This window comes from Ixodes scapularis, unplaced genomic scaffold (genome assembly GCF_016920785.2).
Source record: "Ixodes scapularis isolate PalLabHiFi unplaced genomic scaffold, ASM1692078v2 PGA_scaffold1__304_contigs__length_218370807, whole genome shotgun sequence".
In the NCBI taxonomy this organism is placed as follows: Eukaryota; Metazoa; Arthropoda; class Arachnida; order Ixodida; family Ixodidae; genus Ixodes; species Ixodes scapularis.
This window is the reverse complement of record NW_024609846.1, coordinates 29272444-29292943: the sequence shown is the minus strand read 5'-3', so window position 1 is coordinate 29292943 and position 20500 is coordinate 29272444. Positions and strand designations below refer to the sequence as shown.

The following is a 20500-nucleotide window of genomic DNA, read 5'->3' as shown; positions in this document are numbered from 1 at the left end:
TCTTCAGTGAAGCTCTCTGGAACAGAAATAAAGCCGATTGAAAACAAATTTGGCTATTCCACAGAAAAGGCGCCCGTACCGAGATGGTTCCGCGTACATTGAAGTAGTCTGAGATTGCGGTAGAATAAAGTAAAAGAAGCAGGCAATTGCAAGATGCATAGGCACCGACTACAAAAAAAAAATCGGGAGCTCAAGCCCCCCCCCCCCCCCCCCCCCCCCAAACCACGACACCGGGCTCCTCCCCCAACCAACTGGCCCGAATAGCCTCCCTGCTGTAAATTAACGTGTCATTATAATTACCTAAATTTTAGTGTTTCATTAGGCGAAAATAATATATGGATCCAATCCGGACCGCATGTCGTAGATTTGGGGGGAGACTGAAGGGGTGTCCAAACAGGACACTACAAAACGCACGACTCCGACAAATCGTGAAAATTGAAGCGGACGCGCCCGCTTCAATTTTCACGATTTGTCGGAGTCGTGCATTTTGTAGTGTCCTGTTTGGACACCCCTTGAGCGTCCGGCGATGTGCAGTTCTTTTTCAGGGACCTGTATGGGGGGGGAGGGGGCGGGGATAAAACAAGCACGCCCCCCCCCCCCCCTTCCTCGAGAAGTTGAAAACGTTCCGCCTATGACCACTAGGAAACACCTTTCTGCTTGTCGGATGGTGGAAACCATTATGGGTCAAGTGTTTCCTGTCATTATAGGCTACGTGACGACTTGACCTCACGCCACGTGGTCGATCACGTGTTTCGCGCCACTATATGGGCAGGTGACGTCTCTGTCAAGTGATGTTATTTCAGGAGACGTTACTTCCCGCTAAATTCTTGGGGGATCGGGGGGAGCGGTGAACGTACTTTGCGTATCCCCAAAACGTGTTCTAGATCTGAATGCCCGTTCACATACTTGCATCTACTTACGACCGAGTTTCTTGAGATCTCTTACGACGAGAGATCAAAAAGGCAATCTGGCGCCATCTATGACGTGGCCCTGGAAGTGCATTTCACAAGAGCGAAGGTTTTTGCGGTATGTGTGGGATCAAATGCGCGTAATGTCTGCGAGAAATGGTGTCCTCCCGCTCTCGTCCACCCGAGACGTGGTTTTCAGGCACGCGGTCCTAAGTGGTCGCACTGCCCCTGAAATATTTTGGCAGCTATATATCTCGAACTGAAGTTATGTCTGTCGTTTGTGTATACAACATCGTTTAATGTCTTGTTCGCTTTCTTGCGTAAACGGTAAAAGGTACACGGTAAAGTGTAATGATGCTCACTGTTTCATTTCATTGTTGTGCAATATTTCGGTTGTGGGTTTCACGGTTTCTGCTCTTTACTATGTTCGTTGCACTGGCCTTGTTTCATATTGTACGTTTCAGTCATTGTTTAGAAGCCCGTCCTACAACGCCTCCATTGAGAAGGCAGTAGTATCTGTCAATAAAAAGAAAAAAAGTGTGGGGCGCGGTACTGCTCGTGCCTTCACCTGAGTTGGAACGGGCTGCTGGCGTACACCCGTATCATGAAGGCCCCCGGACAGCCCGGGTCGAAGGTGGCCGGGATGACGACGTAGTGCCCCGGCCGCAGCTCGAACCGCCCGAACACTTCCCGGTAGTTGATATAAGCGCCGGAGTTGGCCACGTCGGGGTTCTTGGCGAAGTGGTCCAGGGACAGCCGCCGGAAAGGGTCCACGGCCTGCCGGACACAGGACACGCACGCAGGACCGTCAGGTAGCGGAATACGAGCGTGATGATGCTATCATCATGCCAGAACAAATAAGTCTATGGGTGGCAGCGATGGCAAAAAGTCACTGACCGCTTTAGAAACGTACGGCTTCTTCCCTCTTCGTTGTTCGGCAGAGCTAATGGCGCCGTCTCATTGGCTGCGATAGGCGTTTCTCAAGCTGCCAGTGGCTCTTATCCTTATTTCTCTTGCACGAGAGAGACTCCGACGCTCATTTGAAGAGACCTCGAAGCACGAATCAAGTCGAAGCTGCTGAGAAGAAACGAATGAGAAATCTCCTGAAAACGCCTATGTTACGTTGAGATTCAGCATATTTAGGCTGTCAGAAATTAGGAATTTTAGTCGAAACTTCGGTTGGAGCTGTGAGCCATATCCATGAACCTACCTTCTCGGTAAGTATTTCGAACATTTAATCGAGTTTAACGATTGAATCATTCGGAGGATTTATTACGGGGAAACTTTGTTTGTTACGCACAGTGGTTTCGTGGCATCGACCTAGCAAGTTTCTCCGAGGCGTTTCACTTCACCTCTGACCTTCCCACTGCGTTTAGCGGAAAATCTTGCACGCTAAAATGAGTTTGAATTTAGCGGGCAAGCACCGATTGAATTAGGGTTTGTCATTATGCACCTATTCTAACGTAGCCTTCGAATGTGTAACAGGCGTGCTAACCTCTAAGCTACAGGCGCCGGTGGTTCCTACGCAGGCTTTGCCCCTCGTGACAAAACCGAACTTAAAAGCCTTCCGTAACTGTCTTTAACCGATACGGGCCAATGGGACATATATTTGTTATCGCCTCCGAAACAACACTTGCTGTAAACAAACTGGTCCGGTCATTCGAAAGCGGAGCTAACCTAAAATTTAAAGAAAAAAAAACAAAAAATGCTTACCTGACAGGAGACGATCTGATATGACAGGATTCAGCTTTTATTACACAAGAAAATAGTTCAATTTTAAACTTTATTTTTTACTTTAAAGACTACATTTTCGCTACCGTTAATTGATTTATATTTTAATTCATTATATCCAACAGACCGTTCCCATAAGTTATCGTAGACATTGAGACTTTATAACCAAAGAAAAAAAATAACTGTGGTCGGTTAAAAGCTAAGCAATAAACTAACAAATAACAATTAATTTAATGTAACTAATTTTTAATTTAACGTTCTTTGTATTAGTATAGGATACAAAAAAAGTGAAAGCCGTTTACAACTCCCTGTAACACTGAATTAGAGCGTAGCTCTTGAGGAGGAGGAGGGAAGGGTACTGGGGGGGTGAAGTGACCTGGGGGGTCACGTGACCATGGGGAGTCACGTGACCATGCCGATGATGTCATCAGTGACGTCACTGATGACGTCATCAGTGACGATGACGATGCGGACTCCGATGACGTCATCAGCGATGATGACGATGACGATGCGGATGTCGGTGACGTCAGCAGTGACGTCACTGATGACGTTATCTATGATGATGATGACGATGCGGATGCCCCCCCCCGAAGTCACGTGACACCCCCAGGTCACGTGACCTGGGGGTGTCACGTGACTTCGGGGGGTCACGTGACCTCGGGGGGTTACGTGACTGGGTGTCACGTGACCTTGGGGTGACCTTGGAGGTCACGTGACCTTGGGATGACCTTGGGGGCCACGTGACCTTGGGATGACCTTGGTTACGCCGACGCCGACGCCGACGCCGCTGAAGCCGGGAACGGGCCCCTAAGAGCTGCGCTCTAAAAAAGTTATGAACCGTAAACAAAAATGCAAAACGGCATGAACGGTGGGGTTTAAAGAGAGTGTCGACTATTTCTCGAGAAACACGTCCTCGCTGAATCATAGGCGAGTACTGTGTGCGTACGTGGTAGATGACGAAGCCGATCTGGTGCATACGCAGTCGGTTCCGGGTGAGGAAGGCGCTGTGGGGAGGGTGCACCTGCATCAGCGCCACCACCACGCTCACCGTCACGTCCTCTCCTGCGACACCAAGGACCCGAGCGGTCAAAATCATACCCGAAGCAGAATTCATTCTGAGACACTTGAGTTAACGTGCATATCTAAGTTACAAAGACAGCTGCGTGGTTTAGGAATGTGTCAATTTGCGGTTACAGCTACAGCTATTTGGCGAAGTAACTTAAGCACTTTTGAAATATTTACTCTCCAAGAAAAGCCTGCACGTCTACTTACCCTTAAAACACTTAAGGAGCCAATCTCTCCGATCTACGAAATCAGCTCAGCGAATAATGAGGCGGAACGTCTGTTTGGACCTCAGAATGAAGTCTGCGCTGTGGTATTACGCAATGCAAAGCGTCATGCTTTCATTGCGTAATGCCACAGCGCAGACAAAATTTTGAGGTTTAAAGAGATATTCCGACTCATCATTAGCTGAGCTGATTTCGCAGATCGCAGAGATTGGCTCTTTAAGTGTTTTGCGGGTAAGTAGACGCGCACGCTTTTCTAAAAGTGTACGACGTTGAGGCATGATTAGATTGCTGATGAAGGGCCCAGCTTCCAACGCAAGAGATGTACTGGCACAGTTTTGTTTTCACTGAACACTCTGCTACCAGCAGAGTTTGAGCAACTGACAGAACGTATAGCGCTGATCATCCTAAATCAATGTGAATTCGTTCATTCGTGGACACAATTCAAAAAGAGTAATAACAGTAATAATACTTCATTTTTCCGTTAGTGTCCAAAAGCTCATATAAACCTACCTTTTGGAACACAAAAAAAAATAATTAAAGACGTTAACACTTCTCTGTAAGGCGAAATAGCGCGCAGCTCTTGGGGTATTTTGATTTTGTGATATACGTCGTGGTAAAGAATTGGAGGGAGAAATGTATGTATATTGATATTTAGATTTTGTTTTTGGGGTAGGCGAGAGAGGAGGAGGAGGGTACGGTGGGGCACGGTGGGAGGAGGGGGGGGGGGCGAGAGGCCCTGGTTGTAGGCGGTGGTTACGCCGGGAGGGTAGGCAAGAGGAGGTCCTGCTTGGGGGCGGCGAGATGCGTGAAGCCGGATTTCGTGAACCCGTTGCCTGTCGTGTCCTATAATGCAACGCGCGTAGTGTTGCATGATGGGACGTCCCAGACCTTCACACCAGTTCAGTTTCTCCGCTAAATTTAGCGAGGAAGTTGAATTAGCGCACAGGTCTGTGACATTCTATTGCCACGCGCGTCGCTGAGCGAGAAGGAAGTCGTTGATACTGTATTGTTCTTGTTTGCTCGTTTTAGAGCGCAGCTCTTAGGAGCCCGTTCCCGGCTTGAGCGGCGTCGGCGTCGGCGTAACCAAGGTCACCCCAAGGTCACGCGACCCCCCAAGGTCATCCCAAGGTCACCCCAAGGTCACGTGACCCCAGAGGTCACGTGACCCCTCCCCCAGGGTCACGTGACCCCCCCCCCCCCCGAGGTCACGTCACCAACCCCAGGGTTCACGTGACCCCCCCGCCGAGGTCACGTGACCTCCCCGATGATGTCATCGTCACTGATGACGTCACCGGCATCCGCATCGTCATCGTCATCATCACTGATGACGTCATCAGTGACGTCACTGATGACCTCACCGGCATCCGCTTCGTCATCGTCATCATCACTGATGACGTCATCAGTTACGTCACTGATGACGTCACCAGCATCCGCATCGTCATCGTCATCGTCACGGATTACGTCATCAGTTACGTCACTGATGACCTCACCGGCATCCGCATCGTCATCGTCACCATCACTGATGACGTCATCAGGGACGTCACTGATGACGTCACCGGCATCCGCATCGTCATCGTCATCATCACGGATGACGTCATCAGTGACGTCACTGATGACATCATCGGCATCGTCACGTGACCCCCAAGGTCACGTGACCCCCCCCCCCCCAGGTCACTTCACCCCCCAGTACCCTTCCCCCCTCCTCCTCAAGAGCTGCGCTCTAATTCGGTGTTACAGTGAGTTGTAAACGGCTTTCACATTATCTTTTGATTATTTGTCTTTAGTGAGCAAAAAAACGCCCGCGCGCGATTTGATAGTCAGTTTGTTCCCGACGCCGATGTATCGAACTGTTTTTTGTCATGGCGGCCAAGATGTCTTGAGCCGAGTTAAGCGTATGTGTGTACCACCTTCGACGAAATCGTTCTTTTTTGAGTTACACACCAATACGTTGTCGGTAAAGGTGTGGCTACAGAAAAAGGGTTTTGATGTGCCGTGGACGGTTGATTGTTTTTTTATGCAATCAACGTGAGACCATTGAGCATGTATTCACCTTTTGCGTGGATGCCGTATTTTTTTGGGACGTGCTCCAGCGCACGCTAAAGAAAGAGCTGTGCATCACCCCGGCTGGCATTCGTTTTTTGAATGTGATAAATGATGACCGCGTGCCATTTCATTTTTTTTTTTTGGGGGGGGGGGGGGTTGTAGTATTTGGCACTTACGCCTGGCAGTATGCAATGCCAACCCCACGGCTAAAGAAGTTCGCTTCTATGTCGTCTCTCTTGTGAAGCAGGTCGAGAGTGTTTTTTTCCACTCGCGAGCCCAAGGCCGAAAGGCTAGGACTTTGTAAAGCGCTGTTGTAAATTAGAGCCTTTTTATTAACGTGTCCTGCAGAAGTCCTGCAGGGCGTTTTTAAATTTAATTGACATGAGTTTTTTGTGTTGCAATAAAAAAAATTCGTATATGGCCGAGTGGTTACCGTGCTTGGCTGTCGGTCGGAGGGTCCGGCTTCGATTCCTGGGAGCGGAATATTCTTTTATTTATTCTTTCTACTTGGCGTTCTCGCATATTCGAGCACTTTCTCGCCTGATCGAGTGGCGAATGTTCTACGCGCTGAGCGTTCTAAGCCTAATGTTTTATAAACCCATGCGGCTACGAAAGGTGCTCCGCGTGACAAGCCGGAGTCAGTCTCGCCCCAGCGCTCGATCCTGCTGTTACGCCGACTTAGACTCCCGCGACGCTCAGTTGTTATCTTCTGTGGCAGACAAAGAGTCCAAGAGACGACAGCACTCGACACCCAACGCCGACCGGCACCCGCGCACCTTGGCGCGAAGAAAAAGAGGGTCGAAGAGAAGCACGCGCAACCAGCTCCCGGGTAAAACACAGCTCGCCGTTCCAAGCAAGACAGCACGTAATAATTCCATTGACGACTGAGCTACCATAACTGTCTTTTATCCACGGCTAGTTTGGTTGTCTGAACCATAGTCTTGCTTGGAACGACGAGCTGTGTTTTACCCGGGAGCTGGTTGCGCGTGGTTCTCTTCGACCCTCTTTTTCTTCGCGCCAAGGTGCGCGGGTGCCGGTCGGCGTTGGGTGTTGAGTGCTGTCCTCTGTTGGACTCTGTGTCCGCCACACTTCTGTCCCGTATTCGTTTTGGGCACACGTTCGCGTCATTAAACGTTTTAGTTTCCTCACTTACTGTTTGTTTCGTCATGATGACATTCGTGACAATGCAACGCGCACAGTGTTGCATTATGGGACGTCGCAGACCTACGCACCAATGCAGTTTCTCCGCAAATTTAGCGAGAAAGTTGAATTGGTGTACAAGTCTGTGACGACCTATAATCCAACACGCGCAAGTTACGCGGACACCGCTATATACGGGAACGGGCGCCTAAAATCCGCGCTCTAATATAAACCAAAGCATTGACCCAATATATTTGAACATTGAACAGTTTCACCCTCACACAGTATGGGCATTACTATCAAAATAAGACAACGTAGTAAATCCCACCAAGTGCTACTACAGAGATTATACTCTTAATAAGTATAAAACACGAAAGCAAGCAACACAAAACATCAAATGCTACCTATGCTTTACTTTTTCTCAAGAAATTATCAACATATATGTTCATATCGACGTCATAAATTTTGTCATAGAGGTGCTCAATTCGCGAGGTATGAGGATGATTATTCGGGCAAAATGGCAATATAAATCTACCACTCCGAAAGGGGGCATGAAAGTTCACAGATGACACCAGCGAAATACTTTTCCTAAAATGACTTTGTGTAAAAGCAACAAATCACGAGCGACTCGTCATTTCGAAAGCTCTTCTAAATCAAGGTATTTCAGAATCCAATTATAGCCATAATAGCAACGACGATTGAAGTGTCTCTCATAAACAATTCGCACCAGACGGTTCCGCACGCTTTACATTTCGGTGCTGTGCTCAGATCGGCAGTCAAAGTGTTCCACACCTCTGAACTATGCTCAAGTCTTGAACGTAAAGAAGAGCGAAATAAATCAACTAAACATTAAACTAAAACAAATTACGTGCCATGGGTGAAACCAGTTACAACATACAAAGGGAAGCGGCAACTGTTGATGTAACGTGTCCCTTCAAAGTAAGACGGCAAAAAACAAGAACGCCAAACTAACAAACTGTATATACACGATGACTCATGGTTTATCCGCTTAAAATATAACGGGAATCAATCTGATCACGCTTCCTGGACAAGAAGATAATTTTAGTTTTCTTCGGGTTAAGAAATAAAATATTGTACGCGCACCACATTGACACATGATTAATATCTTGCTCTAGCAAAACAAACAATCATCCAAATAACGAACCGATGAATAAAGCTCGATATCATCGTCAAACAAGAAAATCCAAGCACTTTTAACAACGAAAACGATATCATTTATAAAAATAAAAAGATGCCCCAAATTGAAACATCATAGAACACCTGACGTTGACGTGTAATGATCACACAATATATTCGAAGTACGACCCGCATTTTAGCGTAACGATCTGTATAGTTTAAATCACGGAAAATACTGAGGGCATAAGCCATTCAATTGAAGTTTCAACAATATTAAAAATTATTTACCGCGTCGAAAGCCCTTGACATATGAAAGTTCATGTCATGGACTTGTCCTTGTTTAACAAACACCGGTGACGAGCAACCAAAGCATGTACATAGGTTAGTTTCAATCGATCCTTTTTATACAAACCCATGCTGAACCAGATTAATCTTTTGGCGAAAATAAAACTATAATCAACGATTTCAAAAGTCTCCGAAAAACCACAAAGAAGAGACACCGGCGGATAGTTATTCACCTGGCAAGCGTCTCATGCCATAAATATTGGTACTATAATGGTTTATCTCCATCGTTATGGGAAAATATCAGACTTATATAATAGATTAAAAATTAACCGTGAACAGGAGCAAAAATATTTCCGCAACCCTTGATAATAAAAATTGTAAAAACTTACGGAACCCGTAAGGTGAAACGCAGCGACAGCTGAGGTATGACGTCGGAGTCACGTCATTTCGGAGCAGTTGGATTGAATGAACAGTAAAGGTGCGAGCGCGCACCACAGAGTCCAGGCGTTTTGTATTAAACCAAGGAACACTCCGGACGAAAATTCCATAGCGTTTTGGAACTGATGAGGGCGTATTAAGTTGAGAGCATTTCAGCTATCTGCGTAAGTGGGTAGCCTGTTTTCGTACGTCACTTTGGTACAAGCAGTCACAAGTGCTAAACAAAAAGCGCCGAATAGACAGGCACAAGAAAGTAGACAAGACGAAATGCACGATCAATTGAAGGTTTATTTATATAAACATGCACTATTAATGCCATCTTTCTGGCTATTCGTTTATGAAATAAAAATTTGTATCTGTCAGGTGCATTGACGGGGCACTAACGCACTTGCTTTCTTCTCGCTTTCTGATACGGAACGGAATGCATCGTAAAATTCAAAAGCAGTTTTATATACCTATCTTTCGAAAATTGTTGTTTGTGCTAAATCCGGTTCCCATGGGCATTATACCAGTGCATTGCGAGATTGCCAGGCGGGGATTGTTTTACTGAGCACGCATGTTATCTTGCTACCAGGCGTGACCGCGCATTTATATCTCGCTTGCTTGTTATCTTGTTATGAGCAGCTCGTGGAATGTTTTGGCGGAGTGCCGAAAGTGGTCCGCGTCGAAATGAAGCGCGGTCGACGGAGCGAAACCGTGAAGTGTCCAGCTAACAGCTATCGCTGTAAAAATTGGAATAATGTCACAACGGTAATATCCTAGTTACACTAGTGCTCTTAACTGTTATTAAGCGAACGATCATTGGTATCTCCCAACTGTCATTGAGCTCAACTAAGTTGTCCGGTGTTACACGGTGCATAGGTCTAGCAACCCAAGTTGAGATTCGCGTCAAGGGACACACAGTTGAAACCGAAACGAAACCAAAACAGATGTCACTTTATCTTTTCCTAAAAAATTATATGCACATTTTTCATTCATTATAAACGTTTAATACAAAATGGAATTAACTTTTTTGTTGTTGTTTTTAGAGTAAGAAACGCTAATCAGAACGTTTCACACGAATTCATGCAAGAAAGTCATAACGAAAGTCACATCGGCACCGACATCACAATGGCCGCCCTTGCCACTCTTTGGCTTCCGCCAACGTTACTAGATTACCTCAGTTGTGAAACTCAAGCGGAAGGGGGTACCCCCCCCCCTCCCTCTTCGCAATAGTAAGTGCTTTATTGGCGCTGGCCATCGGCGGCAATGCGGCGGACGCCGCCATCTTTAGCTCTATTAGGCGAACCAACGTTACTAAAACCCTCAGTTGGGAAACTCGCCCTTGAAACCCGTACCGCTCGCGTCCACCGAGACCAAACTAAATACGATAACAGCGCCACCCTTTAGCGACTAGTCAAAACATGAAAGTTCATTTATAATGCTACTGCGGAAGGGCAATGCGAGATGGCGCCACCGGCTCTTGCGCGACTCGACCTGAACCGATGCATGCAGACGTGCAGTTCCCGCAGGGGTCGCTGCGGGACAAATTTCGGCGCTGCGATCGTCATTAGTTCGGCTCTCGAGTACAGATCGGTGCAATTTTTTCAAAGCAGGCTCTATGGCAGTTTCCCAACTCAGTTGTTCTTGTAACGTTGGGGCGAACCCTCATCAATTAACTGAGGTAGACCAGCTCAGTTGAACTCAATGATCGTTAACGGCTCAATGACAGTTGGCGCCACCGTGTAATTCCGGCAGATCGCGATTAAGTCAACTGTCGCTAGCGTGATGTCAGTTAAAAGAGCTAGTGTAACTAGGCTATAAAAGAGCTGCATTCTCCGCCTTATTTCTAAGGCCATCTAACTTACAATTTCCGTTAAAGTTTACAAAGTCAAGTAAACATAATGATTTTCTTGTTTCCGAATTCACACAAGTTGGTAAACCAAAAGCCCAGTCAACACCAGCAGGTTATCTGCACCCTAAACATAATAAAGTCAATTATTCTGGATTTTTTTTCTAACACAATAATAAAAGACGAATTATCGTACAACGGCGGGAGTGGGAAGTAATCGTTGTGAATCATCAAATTAAAATCATCCTTTGTGGGCAACCCATCCAAGCACATTCATCATGGAACTCAGGACTGCACCTTCTGTGCGGTTTTAAGCAACCCTCAATCAGCATTCCACCTCTGTACCTTTCTCCAGTTTTTTTTCTTAGTACCTTTGGCACCGTACAATATAAGTTACCGGAAAGTAATCACAGTTAACAACACTGTCATGTAGCCCAGTTTCGGTCAGACATACAGTATCCGGCGAACGATGCCAGAATACTGTCCATGAATTCTTCACCCTTCGTTCGGAGACCACGTGTGATCTGATAATAAATGTTATGGAACTAAGTTCAAAGATGTTCAACTAATTTAACCACTACAATTATAGTTAGTTACTAAAATTTCATTGTAATGAAGTAAGTACTTGGTCTTCAAAATCTAATTAATTACAGTTAATAATTTTTATTTCGCTATTTCTCACCCCTGCCCCTATCAAAAACACGGCAAACGGGTGCGAGAAACCAGCAAAGCTCTGTCTCATAGCAGATGCGCTGTCTGAAGACTGATGCGCGTCTTCCGTTATCAGCAGTAAGCACGGAGAAGGAACTAACCTAGCGAGAGAGGAATCATCTGCGCGAGCACTGTGTCGTATTCGGGGCTACCGCGGAGTCGCGACTCCAGAGGCGGGCGTTAGTATATTTATTATAAAGGCAAAAGAACAGCCGTCGCACCAATCCTCAGCTGGGGCCAGATTCACCCAACGATCTTCGAGAAAAAACATACTTAGGACGAACCCTAAGAACACGTCCGGTATTCACGGAGCCAAAAAGGTCTTAAGTTTCGGGGTATCTTACGAGGTGCATAACTTACTAATATCTTAGCTAAGTTGTTCTAATCGAAGAGGAGTTTTGTGAGTCTGGCCTCTGAGATTAAGTCCCCTTGCCAGAAAAATCACTGTCATTTACAACTCTTAGTTCATGTCAAAATGTTTGTTAGTACTTTCACAACCGTGCAGCTCATCTAATTTTTTTTTAAATAACATGTTCACAGTTCAAGGTATGCATGAGGCTTATTCCAACTGAACTGAAAGTCTAGGTTGCTCCAGTCATTCTTATATTGCGTAGTTCAAAGAGTACATCCTCAAAATAAAGTCACTGTTTAGAAGCTCGTTGTTTACCGGCGAGTAAAACTATCAGCTGATATATACCTTTTTTGTATACGTAAAATACAGTGCTACTTACACTACAAACAATGAGAACAAAATAACACACTACAAGCCTGCAAATCATGTTGTGTAACACGGCTAGTATTCGTAAATCTACATGAGAAGCCAAGTAGACGGCGTTGGCTTGATCAAAGCAGTGCGTGGTTACCTTGACTGCTCGTGGGCGTCCGGATGGAGAGCAGATACTGCGGGTTCCTGCTGAAGAGCCCCAGGTTGTTCCTGGATCCCCCGGAGTTGATACCCTCCACCCAGACTCCACGAATGGCTCGCACCTGGTCGCAATGGAGCGGTCGCTTTATTTGGTGCACTTGCGAGGCTATTTTTAATGCGAAAGCATTAACTGGTCCCATGGAGCGTAGCGAGCGTTGTCCGTAACCGCGAAAAACGGCAGAGAAATTCCCTCCGCACCGTAACCGCGAAAAAACGGCAGAGAAATTCCATCGCCGGAACGGCTGTTAAAGCGGCTGCGACGCGGCCCGCGCGCCGCATAGTTCCAAGGAACGCCACCCCACACTCCTGGCGCTGCTCCCGCGTGCCGTGCAGCAACGCACACCCGCCGCTCCCCAGAGCCTTGCCGGACGGCGTCCACACAGGCTGCCCGGCCGGCCTCTGCAGAGGATAGCGGGGCTTGCCACAGCCCAGCAGGCACACTTGTTTGTTACTTCGGAGAGGAGGCAATGCGCACGCCATACGGCCGACCGGTGAAAGTTGTACCTGCCAGAACCTTAATTTGAACTGCACGGTGGCACCGCCGGCAGTGGCACGTATACGACTGAGAGGTAGAAGGTACGAACATGGCAGCTCGTGCTCACTACAATAAGTGACCATGCCAACGGTGGCCTGTGGGTTTTAACATTATGCACTTATTTAAGCCTAATTAAAAAGCACCAGATAGCCACGACGTTGACGTTGTCGTCTGCTAAAGTTGGTGAAAGGTTAACAGAATAAAGTGGATGCTCCTCCCACCTCTTTCCACTTCAGTGGAGCGAACGCTGGAGAAGAGGTTACCTCCTCTCCAGCCTTCGCTTTGCTAAGGTGCAAAGAGGTGTGAGGATCCTTCCACTTTACTCTCAATCTGTCAACAATGATAGCACGGACGCTTTTGCAGAAGTTATACTAATTAGATTGTATTGATCGTATTTACTGAACGGCGATACATGGCCTATTTTTCCTCTGTCAACAGCGATTATCTGAATGGTTTGAATCTCGCACGTTGCAAATCGGTTGTAGCAGCTCGCCGAGCACGCTCCCAGCAGCAACAGACTCAGCTATGATGGTAATTGAATACCGCTTATTTTCCTTCAGCGCCAATTTCATATCTGTGTACATGTTTTTTGTTTCGTTTATTTATGATTTCCTGCGAATTAAACGTTTCAATTATTTCGAGCCCACACGACCGGTGAAGCACAGCCACCTATGCTAACGATACATACAGGTAGAAAAGACGAGGAGTAAGGAGCTTTTGCTTGATAGAGGGGCTCTAGTCTCACGCACAAGCTAGAACACCAAATTAGCGCCTTCCAGGACTTTGATCTAACACCAAGTATTCTCTGGGATCGAAGTAAGAATAATACAAAACGTATAATTCGTTAATTGTTTGTTTGTTCGTTTGTTTCCGCAGCGAACGTGGTAGTTGAATTTCAAGGCTCATAATCTTTAAACAAATGTAACTAAGCAAACATTTTGAAAAGGCGCTTAAAACGATAAGTCCGTAAAGCGAGAAGAAGCAACGTCCACCTCTCCGGGCTTTTCGGGGATGCCGTCGCCGTCAAAGTCCGGCCCCAGCGTGCAGATGGAAGCCTCTTCGAACTCGCGGCAGAAGTCGTCGTACTTCATCCAGAACTCCCCATCCCCATGCTGTCGCCATTCCATCTGCTTCTTGGTGTCGCAGTCGACCAGGGACCATTGAGGATCTCTGGAGGAATTACGAACAGAAACCATCGGGAAAAGGATAACGATCACATTGTGAAAGGTGTACTGCACGGGCGTGCTCAGAAGAGCATGCGGAGTGTCGATCCACCCTGATCTAGCCTCTCAAAACTTCGTGCATGTATATCGCACAACGACGCTCTGGGTACATTCGCGCACGACATGAGAAGACCAGTCGAGCGCGTGGCTTTGAAGGCCTCCAGTGCTATCTAACGAAAAAAAAGCTGAGCTATCATCGAGGTTACTCGGCATGTAAGTTGGTCCGCTCCTTGCGCACGTCGTGCACTTGTTCCCCCAAATGCACCCACGTGCGTTTGTTTCCCCCCGACCTGAACCATGCAGTGTCATCGCGCAATGTCTACACGTTCTCTATGTAACCCTTTGATTGGCATGCCCCTTTTTTCGTTTCGATGCACCAAAGACGCATTTTTGGAAGACTTGCTCATCGTATTGTGTAAACAAGCGGCAGTTCAGCTGCTGGTCGACTCTTGCTGTTACTCGCCATTGGTCGGCAAATGATTGCCAGATCAACACCGATAGTAGTAGTCTCGGTGAAACAAGATGAAAACCATTTATTGTCATTCATCCCGCGAACAAATTATCCAACGCCCGAACACGGATCCCTCAACCTACCAACCGGCTAGATTCAGCCATGCTTAACTTTGCCTTTTGTCGCGGAACATCTTTTTATTCTGCGACGATTGCTGGTCAAGCGGGGCGCGACTACAAAAATTGAAGAGCCACTGAAGCCTCGATAATGGTTTAGCTTTATTCTAATAGATAGTGCTGCAGGCCCTGTATGCCACATGTTCGTCTGGACTTTTTCATATCTTCCGCGGCTGTACACCAATAACTCGCCTTCTTTTAATCAGCTTGGTTCATGAAACGATAGCGGTGTCTCGTGCCGAATGGTATTTCAATCTCAACGACAAAACGAAGTCCACATGTCGTGCCACTGAAACTGCATTAAAATTAAAACCTGACATTTACGTGCTTCCTAATTGGTAAACTGACTAAAAGAAGACCTATGGATGGCGCTTTGAATGCAATATCCTGTCGAGGACTTCTGAGTGCGTATGAAGATCCAGAAACAAGTTTTCAATTTTCATGCGCGTTTCCTTTCCAAGAAGAACCTGACACGACACCTTTCTCTGTATGCGAACACAGACATTTGTCTTCACGAAATCAATACGAACACATCACCACGTACAATATTCAGACAGAGCCTAGTGGCCCAGTAAAACCATCAGAGACATATTGCTTTTTTCTTTGCAGTTTAAGACTAGGGACCCAACGGATAGTCTATAGGTGCCCTGAGTGTACTCACGAGTCGCTCCACTCGCCCATCCACTCGATGCCGTTGCCCCAGGGGTTCCTGACGCGGAGCAGACAGGCGTCTTGACCGCTGAGCAGCGGCACCCTCCTCACGGCGCTCACCGTGTAGGCGTGGCCGGACACCAGGCCGTTGGGGTCTGCCGCCGTGGCCAGCCACCAGTCGCCCTGGGACACAGAGCGCGAAACGGCCGGCATCGTCATTGTGCGAAGGTCCTTCAGTGGGTGAGCGGCATTTTACGACTCCCAGTTCATTGCGATATCTCTTTTCACGCGTGAGGTATGCTGGTTACGAGGCAGAAACCCGAGCAGGTACGCGCCTGTAGCAACTCTGGAGCATCATTTGCACTAGCACACATATGATCAAGACACCTTTCCCAAATGGATTTGATACAAAATAAACCTGAAGTTCGAAAAGGAGAAAAGATAACCAATCGGCACTCACCTGTTTCCCCGCCTCCAACTTTTCTGCGGTTTTTTTTTTTTTTTTTTTTTATCGTGAACCAACATGGCTACCTACACACCTTGGTTCAATAATGGTTTACACCGTGTGAGCCTCGGGTGCGTACAGTGTCGAAAGACTACAAAATGGAGCTGAATTGCCTTGCAGCCAGGAAAGCTAAAAGATATCCTGATCGTTTTTAGATGTCAGCTATATCTTCATGCGCTTTGGCCGGGAGCCGCAGTCTGAAAGATTTCTACCAAAACCCCAAAGTAAAAGTATTCACAGTTATCCAATCACAACGAAGCTCATTACGCGTGTGCCAAGCCTAGGAGACAGGAGCAAACTAAAATATGGGTAACTGAAGAGCAGATGTCGCGACGCAGTTACTTCAAGTACGCAAACGTTGTGTTTCTTTCCTGCACGGTTCAAAGAATAACTAAAACTACAATATTACTGTAGTAAGTTACAGCTTAACAAGATAAGGCAAGGGAAAGGAAGGCCGGGGAGGGGGAAGCAGACGGAACGCTGGTGAGGAAAGGGGGAACCTCCTCTCCTCTAGAGCGTTCCGTCTGCTCCCTCTTTCCCGGCCTTCCTCTCCCTCGCCCTAGCTTCTTGAGTTGCAAATAACTACTGTATATATAATGCGGGGAGCAAGTCGTCTGCCTCTTGCGCAGGAGTGGCGGCCACGTCACAACGACACCGAGCTCTCATTGGCTAATTGAAACAAAATAGTGGGTAGACCTCAATGCATCTAGCACTGAGATCTACCCACTATTTGTTTCAGTCGGCCAATAAGAGCTCGGCGTCGTTCTGACGTCACCGCAACTCCTGTGCAAGAAGCAGACGACTTGCTCTCCGCAATGGGCGTCTAAATGCCGGGGCTCGATCTAAAATGGGCCGTAAAAATCGGCGCCTGCACGTAGCATTCTCAACTTTTCGTCAAAGATGTATTTTACAGGTGAGTTTTACCTTGTAAAATTACGAGGTGTAGCTCCCTTTCTGTAAAAAATAGGGCCAAAACACTTGCCATGGTCAACGGCGGACGGCGACGCAGACCATGGAGTCGAGTCGTGTGGCACGTTCGGCGCACGTATTGATAGATGGCGCTGCCTCCTTGTTGCGGCCAAAGCCGGTTGCGGCTTGCTTTAAAAAAAAAATATCGAAACCGCCCGCGAAGAATGTGGTCTATTAAAAATTAACATACTCTCTTCGTAATCTGACTTCGGTTTAAAAATAAATGCGAACAATAGTAGCAAAAATTTTGAAGTAACAAAATTTACAAAAAAAAAAAACAAAAAAAAAACGCGGTTGCATGACGACGGGGCTCTTGCTGCAGACAGATTTTGTCTACGTGTCGTCTGCTTTTCTTCGCTGGTCGGCTACACTTTCCGACGCTGCTCCCGACGCCATCTACTCCATTCGATCGTCTGCGTCGCCGTCCGCCGTTGGCCCTGGCAATTTGTTTGGCCTTATTTTTTACAGAAAGGGCGCTGCGCCTTGTAATTTTACAAGGTAAGGCCCACCTATGAAATACACCTTTGACGAAAGGTTCAGATTGCCACGTGTAGGAGCCAATTTTTACGACCAATTTTAGATCGAGCCTCGGCATTTTAGACACCATATGCAGGGTGTCGCAAAAGAAAATTTACAGGGTCTTTTTTTTTACCGCAGAAATAAACTAGGCATCGCCGAAGGCTCATTCTACGCCCGAAGGTAGCGCTAGAGGTCACAACCAGATGCCAAAGTTTCAGCCCGATACGATAACTTAATCAAAAGTTATAAGTGATTTTCTGAAAATTTCAATGGGAAAATGGAGCTAGTTTTTGCCCGTTTTCGGTTTCTGGTGCCATAGGGCCTCATGTATTCCAAAACTCCGTCGGCCGTCATTTTCCCATTAAAATTTTCAGAAAATCACGCATAACTTTTGAATAAGATATCAGATCGGGCTGAAACTTTGGCATCTGATTGTGACCTCTAGCGCTACCTTCGGGCGGAGAATGAGCGTTCGGCGATGCCTAGTTTATTTTTGCGGTAAAAAAACAAACAAAAAAAAAATGTTTTTTTTTTTTTTTTTTTGGCACCCTGGTTATAGTGAAGTGCACGATTGCAGGACACCAGTCTGCTGTGTGTACTCAGTGCCTTTATCCTGTACCGAGTAAAGAAAGAGCAAATCCGGACGTCTCATTTTTATTAGAATCTATTCAGCATCAATGATGCGTCTGAAGAGCCGCAAGGTGACGGCACTCGCTGACTGAGGACGAATCCCGTACTACACTTTAGCAATAGTGCAAACAAAATACCCCAGACCTACAGTCTCAGAAGGTCGTGCGTCTATATCGCATGTCCAGAGTGCATTGCACTGCGATGCAATCACTCATTGGTCTTCCTTTAATAAGTCTAGCCAATGAGCGTAGTGATCGTAATCAGTCCAATGGTCACGCAGTTTGAATGGCGAAGTGTTGGAAGCCCTTCTGCTGCTGCGACTGCACGAATATTTGATCGCGTTACTGATCTTCCTGCTCGATGACTAAACTGATTAAAGAAAGGCTGATTATTTACATTTCGCCTGCTTTGTGGGGCGGTCTACACGCAGTGACGACTGAGGATGTGTAGTGCGGAACCACTTGCTTCTCTTTCGCATCATTCGCTTAACCCCAAACTGCATCCTCCGCTTAACTCCCAAACCGTCAGGCGTCTGGATTATAATTTGCGCAAAGAGACAGGAAACAATCACTCCGCAATTTATTTTGGATATGAGCTCAGCAATGCGGAACCTGGAATGCAGTCTCACCTTTCTTGAGCAGGTGATGAAAGCGCCGTGCTCAGAGGCCTTGAGCAAGAAGTTAAAGAGGTTGGCTGGTGCGTCCTGGAGGTCGTAACGCTCGGCGAGTCCGCTCGTCAGGTCCACCATGGCATCCATGGCTTGACCGCCTTCCAATGCCTCGTAGCTTCCGTGCAGCCTGCAGCAACAAGAAAGAAAAAGACGGGCCGTCCTGCATGCCGTCCACAGTGCCCCAAGGGTCAGGGGTGCGATTTCGGTCAAGGTGAGAGCAAGGGCGTCCTCGGCTGCTGATTGGACGAGGCGCCGCAGCTTTGGTGTGATCAACCAGTTAGATATATTTGACGCGTTCGCGAGTTCATGATCGGGAAATATCTTGATGAGAACGTCTCACCAGGCTACAATTAGTGAGAGAGTTGCCTGTCCTTGCTACTCGTTCATCCAACGGTCAATGTCCGCTTGTGTACGGCAGCAGAACAACTTGAGATGTGTAAAATACGTGTGTGTTGTCCTTGGCTTCTAACGTGAAAAAGCAGACGATTACAACTGCAGACTGTGCACAATCTCACTTTGCCACGGCGCACGGTTCGTAGCCCATGATTTCCTTTTCTCCCGGTTTGTTAGCAGACAACCTACGCTGTTTGTTTTTTTTTTCCCGCTGAGAATGACACGTTGTAGCAGACAAATGCATTCTTCCCATCGCGTCAGCAGACGAACCGTCTGAAGACATGTCTTCGTTAGCTCCGCGAGAGGCAAATTAAATCTCGCGGTGACCAAAATCGGAGCCCTGAAGAGATCGTCGATAACTGGAGGAAGGCTAAGACTGACTACAGCGCAACTCCCCCCTTCCATCTTCAACGCAGATTTTTGTTTTAAATGAATGAAGTCGAATGGACTTACAACATACTTGGAGTATTTATTAAAATAAAAAGGCAAATAATGCAAAAGAGAGGGCTGCATAAATGCTTCGAAGCGCAACGAAACAAATGAACTAATCTGAACCTTTTTAAACGAGACCTTCCTGCACTTATATTGCATTCGGAACACCAACTTGGGCAGAAGTAGAAAGAAGTTTACATGAAAATTAAATAGGGACAGACAATGTCTCGAGGAGTTGTCTGAGCAGATGTCCTTTGACTACCACCCTAAAACTTTTTCCTCCTTGTGCCCTAGTGTCGGGTTTATATCACTAAGGAACACTTCCGCCAGCTCGATTGCATACAAACTCTATTTTCATTAATCAGTCGTCCCCTAACAATGAACGTGATGATATGAGAAGGGCATCAAATATATCGCTTCAATAACCACGTGGTCTCGGTGGCACAAGATGTGAACACCCTTCTAGTCCCTGAGACTATTGGGTCACGATACCGCTCACGTAACCCCTAAGCTACTATTAAAGGCAAGCCACTGACTGGTTCTTCAACTGCATTGCGGGGAAGTGCGCATCCGGGAGGTTTCAGTCGTCTGATACCCTCCGTATCTAGAGGGAGCGCCCCCCCCCCCCCCCCCCCCCCCCCCCCCCCGTCTTACTTGGCATAGGCCTTCTCGAGCAGCGCGACCCAGAACTCCCTGGGGTCGGAGCAGCGCGAATAGATGAGTCTCCCGTCGCTGGTCGGCAGCAGGTCGTCCACGTAGACCACGACCCAGCGTCCGAATCGCCACAGGTTGAAGCGCACAGCACCCTTGTAGCCGGAGCCGAACAGTTGCTGCTCCTGGGGTATCACCTGCAACGGGGGATGTGGACAAAGTAGGAGGAAGGATTACTGGGGTGCCTGGGACGCGCA

The 20500-nt window shown here is 47.2% G+C and overlaps 1 protein-coding gene across 1 annotated transcript in view; it reads right to left on the bottom strand.

Moving 5' to 3' along the window:
- Positions 1-1472: 1472 nt before the first annotated feature.
- Positions 1473-20500, bottom strand: part of LOC115332742 (calpain clp-1) — a 30925-nt gene continuing 11897 nt past the window's right edge. Inside the window, exons 4-11 of the mRNA XM_040216944.1 lie at positions 20247-20440; positions 18726-18894; positions 15485-15657; positions 13966-14143; positions 12377-12500; positions 8277-8288; positions 3586-3701; positions 1473-1685 (exon numbers count right to left, since the gene is read on the bottom strand). Coding sequence (XP_040072878.1) covers positions 1473-1685; positions 3586-3701; positions 8277-8288; positions 12377-12500; positions 13966-14143; positions 15485-15657; positions 18726-18894; positions 20247-20440 — 1179 coding nt within the window. The remainder of the gene's footprint in view (positions 1686-3585; positions 3702-8276; positions 8289-12376; positions 12501-13965; positions 14144-15484; positions 15658-18725; positions 18895-20246; positions 20441-20500) is intronic.